This window comes from Moschus berezovskii, chromosome 12 (assembly GCF_049115385.1).
Source record: "Moschus berezovskii isolate FMDL1 chromosome 12, NW_MosBer_1.0, whole genome shotgun sequence".
NCBI lineage: Eukaryota > Metazoa > Chordata > Mammalia > Artiodactyla > Moschidae > Moschus > Moschus berezovskii.
In genome coordinates this window covers 31,747,321-31,759,922 of record NC_142471.1, presented here as the reverse complement: position 1 = coordinate 31,759,922, position 12,602 = coordinate 31,747,321, and the positions used below count along the sequence as shown (strand labels likewise).

Genomic DNA, 12,602 nt, shown 5'->3' with positions numbered 1-12,602 from the left:
GCGGGAGGAGAAGGGGACGACAGAGAATGAGATGGCTGGATGGCATCACCGACTCGATGGACATGAGTTTGAGTGAACTCCGGGAGTTGGTGATGGACAGGGAGTCCTGGCATGCTGTGATTCATGGGGTCGCGGAGAGTTGGACACGACTGAGCGACTGAACTGAACTGAATTCCATTTATTACAAATAACATTCCAGGAAACCCTTTTAAAGTTCCCAAGGAGCTATATAACATAAATATAGAAAATATTACAGCTATAACATAGAAAAATAGAAATATAACATAGAAAAATAAAATAAGGAGTGGTTCTTTCTACTCATCTAGACTTAAGGTCTAGTTTAAGGGTAAAAGGCAATTCCAAAGAATATCTTTACATATTACCAGATAAAGTAAATGGAAAGTATATATTAACCAAAGCAAGAGTAATAAACAACCTAATTGTCATGAATATATTTTCACTGCTATTATAGCTATCCTCTACAAATTTGCTAACTAGAAAGAAAACTTACCTGTCTAAGAATATATCTGGGAGTGGTGGATAGGTCTGCATGTCAGGCACTCGCTCGTGGACAATAACCATTATGAAAGATGTAAATCCAAATACTATGAAAACATATATACAACTCAGTACGGTCTTCCAATACTCTGGGTCCAATCTTCGAATAGAATGTTTGTTTTTACCATTCACATACTGGTACTGATCAGAATTCAAATCAGTGATAGGTCCATCGCAGTCATGTGAAGGCTCCCCATTACAGAGCCACTCTGCACTCTGAAGAGCACTGATAAATGGAGTCATGGGACTCATGGGACTGTCACTGTTGTATCCCATCTCTTCTAAAACATCAATATGTATTTTCTGCAATTTTCGGACTGAAAGCATTAACCTTTTAATGTCCCCTAAGACTTTGATTTCCAAAGGAGGAGATCGGAGATCATATTCAGTCAATGTAAGCAATGTGATTCCATCAAGTCGGTGCTTGTTGCATAAAACATCCACATACTCAAAAAAGCCTTCATCCTTCAGCCAAACAGCTACATGCTTGGTAGTCCAGCGGCGAATGCAGAGTTGATTAGGACCAGCCATTTCTTCAACTGTCTGTCAAGGGAAAATAGGAAAATTAACAAAAACTCAACATGCCCTAACAACTTCTTTGAAGATCAAATACACATAAATATACCAGAAACAGTTATTCATCTACACTGCTATATTGGCTTCTGGACAAGAAAAAAGAAAATTATTCATTAATGAGTAGTTTTCAACAGATTAACATTCTAACAAGTTTATACACATAAATTCAGTAGCAGAGGAAAAGCTAATGACCAAACATTTTTATAAAATGTTTTTTGGTAATATTTTACAAATGGCTTTCCCATACCATAGCAGGCCATAACTTAATTACAAAAAGTCTACTGGTGAGAACAATTGAGAAAAATAACTCAACACTTTCATAAAATGAAATATACAGAAAGATTTGTCATACGTGAAAATAAATCAAATTTTAGAAATCTTCACGTTTGAGGAATAAATATCTCTCCTGCCTCCAAATCATGGATCACTGCCTTGTCGTGCTGAAGTGGCTTGAATAACTCAATGAAGCTATGAGTCATGCCATGCAGGGCCACCCAAAACAGACGGTCACAGTGGAGAATTCTGACAAAACGTGGTCCACTGGAGGAGGGAATGGCAAACCACTCCAGTATTCTTGCCATGAGAACCCCATAAACTATAAAAAGGCAAAAAGATATGATGCCAAAAGATGAGCTCCCCAGCTCAGAAGGAAGAGCAAAAGGCAATTACTAACAGCTCTGAACAGCCGACTCAATGGAAAAACGCTGATGCTGGGAAAGACTGAAGGCAGAAGCAGAAGAGGGCGACAGAGGATGAAATGATTGGATGGCATCACTGATTCAATCGACATGAACTTGGGCAAACTCTGAGAGATGGTAAGGGACAGGGAGGCCGGGTGCGCTACAGTCCATGCGGTCACAAAGAGTTGGACACAACTTGGCAACTGAACAGCTACTGACTCCAAAAAGAAAAAAAAACCGCAAAGGTAGATGGAAAACTAATTTCAGGAAACCCCTTAAGATTAAACATATTTCTATCTACTATACAAATAATTTCTACAATAGATATAAAATCTTTACTAGATATAAATATCTTAACAGCTCATTTCTTTCTATACCTTGAATATTCCATTACAGAACTTATAAGGAATTTCCTTCTTAAAATATCATTGTAATTTAGTGATAAAACACTTCAATGCCCACAAATGTGAGGGGCCATATTTTACACTGCAATTATAGTATTTCTTTCTCTTTTTTTTGTGGCCACACCACACAGCTTGTGGGCTCTTCGTTCCTGACCAGGGGCTGAATCTGAGTCCTCAGCAGTGAAAGTGCTGTGTCCTAACCACTGGACCTCCAAGGAATTCCCTATACTGCAATTATAAAAGCAATGTACCATTTCAAAAAGTACTAATAATTTTTACTACTTTGATCCCAGTTCTGTTTATGTTCTTTTTCCATTTTAAAGTGTTTAGTAACTTGGGCCTATATCAGGCTTCTAAACTTTTATCAGATACATGGGAGACAAAGGCTTACATGGAAAAAACCTAGTTCCCTAAAGTACTTTCTCAACAACTAAAGTCAGTGGGTTTTCTGACATTTTCCGGATCACTAAAGACCATATTTTCTTCTGAGATTTTTTTAAAAACACAGTAGGTAAACTTTAAAGCATTAAAAAAGAAGAAGAAGAAAGAATGACACAACAAATACTCATGTGCCCACTACCCAGCTTGGAAAAAAAAAAAAAAATCACACAGTTCTAATACATATGTTCCATTTCTTAATTTGAACAGTAGTTATACACTGAAAATTCATCAATCCATATACTTATAAGATACACTTTACATGTGTTAAACTTGATTTTAAAGTTTTAAAAACTAAAACAAAACATCAATATCCTTCTCTCCTCCCAGATGTAGTAACTCCTGGTTTTAGTGCTTATCATTCCTTTATCATAAGCATTTTTGGCTATGAAAACTTTCTATGCTTCCTTATGCGGAGGAAAGTAAAAAGCTGCTATTTCTGCATTCTTCTATCCAACACAAACTCTTGCCACGAATACTTATAATTATCTGAAAAAGGCAGATACTCAACTACATAAGTACTTTTGACACCATCAAAAATATTCAGCCAACAAGAAACATGCTCATTAAATGCTTATATTTTGATTACTACAAAGCAAACCTAGTTTTTGGAAACCTTAAATCAGTGTTTCCAAACAAAGCTTTTAATAGTATAAAGCCACAATAGCTTTCCAGTCTTAATCTTTTTACCTACAATATAGCATTCACCACCCCAAAAGACAGGGAATTATGATTTATTCACTTCAACTCATGGAATTTACACACATTGATGTATATAATTTTATATCACTTATTAAATATATATAGCTCCATTTTAAATGATTTTGCTATGTTTTAATCCGTATAGACAGCCAGATGGCTTCAAGGTATTTCCCCAAGGTATTCTCTGAATAAATTATTTCAACCCTGAATACCCAACAAGTGCACGCTATGAACTCTGCAACAATTACAATGTAAAAAGTATGAGAGGCTCATCTCACACAAAATAAGGTCAGATTCCTTCTGTTATTTTATTTCTATTTCACTTTCTCATTTTTCTAACAGCTTACCACCAGTGGGTTCCAAGTCACTCCCATCCTTTTAGCCTTGTTCTTCAGTAGAGTTTCATTTCATACACTGCTCAAAATGATCTCTCTCGTATTTTTTTTTCTGTCTTGTATCACCTCCAATCTGGCTAACAATCTGTTCTTTATATCCTCAATTTAACTAACAAACAGGCTTTGATGCTGGTGTTTCAGCTGCTAGAAAATATGAGTTATCGTACAAGAAAGCTTGTTAGAAGTCTTTGAACCTGCTGTGGCAATGCCCTAAAAGCATGACACACTGCCCTGTTATACTTCATCAGGTCATGGCATGCCCTTTAATTCTATACTGCTACATACAGTTAGAGGCCCACATTTAGTTAACACTGTGAAAACCTGCACTAAAGAGGTATATTAAAAGATGATAAAAGGCTTCAGGACAACATAATATTTTTGTTGTACCACAGGACCTACAGGGAACAGGAAACTTTTAATGAAGAATATGACAGCTATAGATTTCATACAAATATACAGAATGAAGAAATTAGTAAACATTTCAGAATACTTTGTTTTAATCAATAATTAATATGAATCAACTATCAGTTAAAGGGACTTCTGTTTCTAACCAAGATGCAATAAGAGAAACCAGATTTACTTTTCCACCTGAAACAGCCAAAATATAGACAAAATATATGGAGAGAAAACCAGTTTCAAAACAGCGGGCACAAGACAACAAGGAGATCCTTGGGAGGAGGAAACAAGGTGAGCCCTACTGCCCCTGCCATGTATGAGTGGTGCAGGATATAAACTGGGTAAGGCCCAGCAGACTACGTGAGTTGTGATGGAAGTGAGAGTCTAAGGAAATCAAGGTGGTTAGTGTACACGGGATAGAATAATAGAGAGGAGAAAGACAGAGAACTTGTTATAGACTGAATGCTTATATTCCTATATTGAAATTCTGACTCCTAGTGGGATAGTATTAGGAGGTGATTAGGTCATTAAGGCTGAATCCTCATGAACAGAATTAATGCCCTTATATACCCCAGAGAGTTCTCTCAGCTGTTCTGCCATGTAAAGACACAGATAAAAGAAGACCACCTATGAAGTAGACCTCATAGACACCAAATCTGCTGGCACTTTGATCTTGGATTACTTGGCCTCCAGATCCATGAGAAATAGATATGTTAAGGCACTCAGCCTACTGTATTTTTGTTATAACACTGTACATACACTAAGATGGAACTCAAGATTTGCAAAGGATCTCCCTTGAACAGGCAGCTGAATGCTGATCAACACTTGTATGTGAGGAAACCAAACAAAACTGAAAAAAGAATCACCCAGAAAGATTAGAGGTCATAATGTCTAGTACTCACACAAGATCACTAAAAGCGCCTACCGCAAATAACCAGGCTGGGGAAAAAAAAATCTCATGATTCATGGGGCACTGGGCAGAGTACACAGCAAGATCTTTCCATAGTAGAAATGCATAATCAACCTTAAAACAGGAGCTCTCAACTGGGGGCAACTGGCACCCCAAAACATCTGGCAATTTCTGGAGATATTTTTGGTTGTCACAGCTAGGGGCTCATCTAAAGACTAGAGACTAGGGATACTGTTAACTCTGGAATGCATAGGACAGTCCCTCACAATGCTGATATGGAGAAATCCTGCCCTAAACCTAAACATGTCTCTGGTTCAGCCAAACATATCATAAAAGCAGAATCAAAAGGATCAGAGTGTTTTCAAGTAATTTAATTACATCCCTCAACAAAGCAGGAGAATATTAATAGGAATACAAAAGTATTCAGCACCCAACGGGTAAAAATCACTATGTCTGGGAACCAATCAAAGATGACCAGGCATGCCGAGAAGTAGGAAAACTCACCTACAACATGTAGAAAATCAACTGAAATTGACCCAGAAGAGACACAGATAATAAAATTATCAGGCAAGGATGTTAGCACGGATATGATAACTGTATTACATATGTTCAAAAAGTGAAACAGAGATAAGGACACATAACATCCAACTCAAACTTCTAGAAATCAAATTGCAAAGATATGTAATAAACACATTGGATGGGATTAATAGCCGATTAGATAATGTTGAGGCATACTAACTTGAAGACATAACAATATGAATTATTCAAAATGAAACACAGGAAAAAGGAGAGCTTTTAAAAATGAAGGGAACATTATTCAGTCTTTAAAAGGAATCTTGAAGACCTTGTGCTAAATGAAATAAGTCAAACACAAAAGGACAAATGTTGTATGATTCACTTTAGATGAGGTACCAGAACAGTCAAATTCATAGAGACAGAAAGCAGATAGTAGTTTCCAGGGACTGAGCAATAGGAGACAAAGGGGAATTACTGTTTAATGGGTACAAAGGTTTCATTTGGGAGGATGAAAAAGTTCTGGAAATGGATTGTAGTAATGGGTGCAGAACAATGTTAATGTCCTTAATGCCACTGAATCATGGATTTCAAAATGATTAAAATATAAGTTTGCTATGTATATTTTACCATGATTAAAAAAAAAGAAAAAGAAACAAAATGGAAAGAATATCAGTGAGAGATGGGACAACTTCAGACCGTCTAATAGATGCATTTATGTAGTCCTGAAAGGAGGAGACAGAAGAGGACAGGAAAAAACATTTTGAAGTACCAATGGCCAACATTTTTCAAAATTTGGTGAAAACTATAAAGTCATATCCAAACTCTCAATAAGCTCCAAACATTAGACCCACACAGAAGCAAGGAATCTTTCTGAATTCATTCCATGAGGCCATTATTATCCTGATGCCAAAACTAGACATGACACTGCAAAAAAATTATAGCCTGACAGGCCTTAAAAACATAGAAGGAAAAATCTGAAACATATCTTAGCAAATCAAACTCATTAATATTTTAAAAGGATTCAAATTTTATATACGAAAGCATTCATATTTTACGGCAAGACAAGAAAAATTTAAACATAAAATTTTAAAAAATTTTCTTCTCTGCCTTTGGCCTCTTCTCCCTTCACCACCAAGAACTGCATATCTGCATTGTGCATCAACCAAGCCTCCCCCATTGGCAGAAACACCTGTTCAGCCATAAAGTGCAACATTCTTCTAGCACCAATAAGACAACTCCTTAAAAGATAACATTTCTTCTTTATCTTGTTAGGGGCCACAAGACTTTTAGATCTGGAGTATTAAACTGTCAATAATATGTCATTTAATGTACAGCCCTCTGTCTAAAAAAAAAAAAAAACAAATACACAAAAACTTATGTAACTATGCCTACACTTCTAATTGGTAGAACAGCTCTGAGAGCTTTCTGACCTGCTGTTTTTGGGTTATAATCTCCAGTTCGGCTCAAATAAAATTTTCCATTTCTTTCTTAGATCGACTGATTTTCACTGACATGCATCAATTCTCACCAAATTTGGTCTATAAATTCCATGCAATCCCAATCAAAATCCCAACAAGTTTCTTTGTAGATACTGATAAACTTATTTCAAAAGCTTATATGGAAATGCAAAGGACACAGAATAACAAAACAAGCTTGAAAAAGAATAAAATTAGATAACTAATTACAAGACTGACTCATTGGAAAAGACCCTGATGCTGGGAAAGATTGAAGGCAGGAGGAGAAGGGGACGACAGAGGATGAGATGGTTTCATGGCATCACCGACTCAATGGACATGAGTTTGAGTAAGCTCCGGGAGTTGGTAATGGACAGGGAAGCCTGGCGTGCTGCAGTCTATAGGGTCACAAAGAGACACGACTGAGCCACTGAACTGAGTACTGGCATAAAAATAAATCAATGGAATAGAACAGAGAATTGAGAAACAGACCTACATATTTATGGATATATAATTTTCTACAGTTGTGCACAGGCAATTCAGTGGAGAAAGAACAGTCTTTTCATCAAATGCTATTAGATAAAATGAATATCCATATGCAAAAACATTAATCCATACCTCTCACCACATATAAAAATTAACTTCAATGGATATAGACCTAAGGTAAAATCTAAAACTAGAAAACTTCTAAAAGAAAATATATGAGAAAATCTTTTTGAATTTAGGTTAAGCAAAGATTTCTTAGATATGACAACAAAAACAAAATCCTTAAGAGAACAAGTTGATAAACTGGACTTCATTTGCCTAGTTAGGTGACTTAAGGACATAATTTTATGGTTTTTACTCTACAAATTTCTGCATTGTTTTGATCTGTTAAAGTATATACTTCTATAAGAAAGACAGAAAAATATATAGAAGAACAATGTTGAAGAACACTGAAATTATAATTTCAAAATTACCCCTGCCCCAAGAACTACTACTTGTAATTTTTAAATTTATCTTTCACACATAGTATTTTTTATACAGAAAATTTCTACAGAGAAATCAAGCCACATGTAATACATTTTTACTTAACATTGTTGCAAGAGTCCTGTCTAATGTCATCAAACTATCTTTTAAGGACATTCCATTGTATGTCTATACAATAATCTGCCGATTTCCCAATGCTGGCAACTGTTCACAATTTTATTACTATTACAAACAGTACTGCAGTGTCTTTGGTTAGATTTCTAGAAGTAGAGTAACAGAATCAAAAAAATTCTGACATGTTATTTGGACACTAACTCCTAGGTAGTCATTAAAGCCTGATCCACATCAAAAAGCTTGATCTACATCAAAAAGCACTGCATGCAAAGCATGGTACCTGTTCAAATGTTAATTGGTACATAAAGGAAAGATCTCAACTTGAGACACAATTTAAAAGAAGTTTATTTTGAAATCATGAGCAATTAAGAAATTAGTTATCAAAGGTCAATACAAGGCACTGAGAACACAGTCCACTCATGCAGAATCGTACCATCAACAGGCATTAGTCAAACTTAGTTCCAACTCATAGATAATACATAAACTAAAGTATCTGACTGTTCTGTACAGATATATTATCTTTTGGATGGACTCTGACAAATTTTTGAAACGTATTCAAAAATTCAATTTTCAGCATATCAACTCGTTCATTTACTAGCATATTTATATTTCTCTCCAAATTTAGTTTACATTGATTAGAGATTTCAACAGCTTGACAGCAAAAGAGTTCATTATTTCCTATGATCTTATCTCCATACTTAACACAATGAAAACAGCTTTCATAAACACAAGAACTTTAAATCTGGTATTTTTTTAAGTCTTTATTAAATTTGTTACAATACTGCTTATGTTTTTGCTTTTTTGGTCATGAGGCATATGTGATCTTAGCTTACCAACCAGGGATCAAACCTGCAACCAGTGCATTGGAAGACAAAGTCTTAACCACTGGGCCACCAGGGAAGTCCTCCCAAAATCTGGTATTTCTTAACAGAAGCATACCTATTCATTAATCAATGAGTGGTATGCATTCCACTGAAGTGATAAGCACTAAATTATTATCTTCACAATAATATAAATAACTCAGTTATGAATACTATATTAAAACTGTAAATACTACGTATATTAGGTGTAACAAACCAAGCACAATCAGTCCAGAACTACAAAAAGAGCCAATGTCTATCAACAAACTCTTTCCCTATTCTGCCTCACTAAAGCTATTTGTTTTGCCCTACCCTATCTCTGTGACTGACCAGCTACAGGACAATCTGGCCACTACTGGAAATGACGACTTGACACAAGGAGTATTACCATCTGTGAATCACCACTGACTCAGTGTCTGGGACAAATACGATGAATTGGCACTCAGCATCCTTTCCAATCTCCCTCCTGTTGATTTTTGTACTAGAGGTTAAAAAACTAAAATTATCCTCCAGGATCCCTTGCCACTAAGGTTCTAAATGTGAATTAAGTTCAGCCAACTATATCCTCTGACATGAGATGTGGAAAAGTGACGTTGAAAGCTGAGCTTTTCTGTACACCAGTGTTGAATCAGATCTCAGAGAAAGTTTTGGCTGAAGTAGAAAAGAACAGCTTTATTGCTTTCCCAGGCAAAATGGGAAACAGCAGGCTAATGCCCTCAAAACCATCTGTCCCAACTTGGGGAAGACAGTGAGAAATTTAACAGTAATTGTCCAAGAGGGTGTGATCAGCTCCTAGACATTCTTTTGATAGGTTGATGGTGAGGTAAGTAGTAGTCAGCATCATCAACCTTCAGGTCCAACTGGTCTGGGGTCTACATGCTTGTGGACAGAATATCATTGTTAATCATTAACTTCTCCCACCTGGAGGAAGTTTCAGTATCTGCAAAATAGCTCAAAGATGATATTGTGTGTATCCTTTGATAGGGAAACAGGACCTTGCCCCAAGGCTGCTCTGGACTATTTGTTTCTCCCTGATCTCCCATCCCTTTCCTAATTAACAACTGTTTGAATCTGCCCACTGGGACTCAGGGAAGGTGATGGAGGATGAATGAAGGCTGTTTCCTATAATCAAAGAAATGCGGGACACAGAAGGGCTTTGTGCCCAGGAACCCCACAGGGACCCCTGCACAGTATCAAAAGCAGAAAGTGAAGTAGGGGCCAAATTTTTCTGAAGTTTGGTATCCACAAGAAAGATTATGGAAATGCTGGGTGTGAGGGTGTCTGTAATTCTCCAGTTTCCAATCACTCACTCACTTTTTGTCAGGAAGCAGATGCAGCTGTAGAGTAGCAGTACTGGCTTTCTAATGCCTGCATCACACATATATATATAATGATATGTTTCTTCTGTGTGTGTGTGTGTTAAACTATAAATACCTGAAATTTTATTGTTTCAATCATTTTTAAGTGCACAGCACTTCTTCAGTGGAATTAAGTGCATTTACACTGTTATTCAATCATTAACCAGCATTTATTTTTAAAACTTTTCCATCATGCCAAATGAAAACTCCCCATTGTTTCCTCCTGCATGCTGCTGTCAACCATTCTATTTTCTGTCTCTATTAATACAACCAGTATCCAGAAAAATGTCTACTTCTGCTCTATTGACTATGTCAAAGCCTTTGACTGTGTGGATCATAATAAACTTAAAATTCTTAAAGAATTTTAAGAAAATTCCTAAAAAGATGGGAATACCAGACCACCTTACCTGCCTCCTGAGAAACCTGTATGCAGGTCAAGAAGCAACAGTTAGAACCAGACATGGAACAACAGACTGGTTTCAAATTGGGGAAAGCAGTATGTCAAGGCTGTATACTGTCACTCTGCTTATTTAACTTCCATTCAGAGTACATCATGTGAAATGCCAGGCTGGATGAAGCACAAGCTGGAACCAAGATTGCCAAGAGAAATATCAATAACCTCAGATATGCAGATGACACCATCCTTATGGCACAAAGTGAAGAGCTAAAGACTCTCTTGATGAAAGTGAAAGAGGAGAGTGAAAAAGTTCGCCTAAAGCTCAACATTCAGAAAACTAAGATCATGGCATCCAGTTCCATCACTTCATGGCAAATAGATGGGGAAACAATTGAAACAGTGACAGACTTTATTTTTGGGGGCTCCAAAATCACTGCAGATGGTGACTGCAGCCTTGAAATTAAAAGACTCTTGCTCCTTGAAAGAAAAGGTACAACAAACCTGGATAGCATATTAAAAAGCAGAGACATTACTTTACCAACAAAGGTCCATCTAGTCAAAGCGATTGTTTTTCCAGTAGTCGTGTATGGATGTGAGAACTGGACTGTAAAGAAAGCTGAGCACTGAAGAATTGATGGTTTTGAACTGTGGTGTTGGGAGAAAACTCTTGAGAATCCCTTGGACTGCAAGGAGGTCAAACCAATCCATTCTAAAGGAAATCAGTCCTGAATATTCCTTGGAAGGACGGATGCTGAAGCTGAAGCTCCAATACTTTGGCCACCTGATGCGAAGAAATGACTCATTGGAAAAGACTCTGATGCTGGTAAAGATTGAAAGCAGGAGTAGAAGGGGACGACAGAGGATGAGATGGCTGGATGGCATCACTGACTCAATGAACATGAATCTGGGCAAGCTCCAGGAGTTGGTGGATGGACATGGAAGCCTGGCGTGCTTCAGTCCATGGGGTTGCAAAGAGCTGGACACGACTGAGCAACTGAACTGCACTGAACTGAGACACAACCAGTGGAATCCTACAATGTTTGTCCTTTCATGTCTGCCTTATTCTCCTTTGCATAATATCTTCAAGGTTCTCCATGTTTTAGCATATGTCAGAAACTTTCTCATTTCTAAGGCTAAATAATATTCCATTGGATGTATATATCACATTTTGTTTATTCATTCATCCATCAATGGACACTTGGGTTGCTTTTAGTTCTTGGCTATTGTGAATAATGCTGCTATGAACATGAGTATATACAAATATCTGTTCAAGTCTTGCTTTCACTTCTTTTGAGTATACATCCAGATGTGGAATTGCTGGGTCATTTGATTAACTGCTTAATTTTTTCAGGAATCATACCATTCTCAAAGCAGTTGCATCATTTTACATTCCCAAGAGCAACACACAAGTGTTTTAATTTTCCACATCCCTTACTAACACTTGTGTGGTTTTGTTTTTTTTTTTTGGTTTTAATAATAGTCCTCCTAATGGGTATGACTGATGCTAAAGCTGAAACTCCAATACTTTGGCCACCTCATGCAACAAGTTGACTCACTGGAAAAGAGTCTGACGCTGGGAGGGATTGGGGGTGGGAGGAGACGGGGATGACAGAGAATGAGATGGCTGGATGGCATCACCGACTCGATGGACATGAGTTTGAGTGAACTCTGGGAATTGGTGATGGACAGGGAGGCCTGGCGTGCTGTGATTCATGGGGTCGCAGAGAGTCGGACACGACTGAGTGACTGAACTGAACTGAATGGGTATGAAGTGGTATCTCCTGTAATTTTTATTTGATTTCCATTAATGACTAGGGATGTTAAGCATCTTCTTATCTGCTTTCTGGGCAACTGTATACATTCTTTAGAGAAATG

The 12,602-nt window shown here is 37.1% G+C and overlaps 1 protein-coding gene across 1 annotated transcript in view; it reads right to left on the bottom strand.

The window, feature by feature from the left end:
• The window catches only part of SAMD8 (sterile alpha motif domain containing 8), a 49,067-nt gene that overhangs the window by 24,428 nt on the left and 12,037 nt on the right, over nt 1–12,602 (bottom strand). Inside the window, exon 2 of the mRNA XM_055425379.2 lies at nt 512–1,101. Coding sequence (XP_055281354.2) covers nt 512–1,101 — 590 coding nt within the window. The remainder of the gene's footprint in view (nt 1–511; nt 1,102–12,602) is intronic.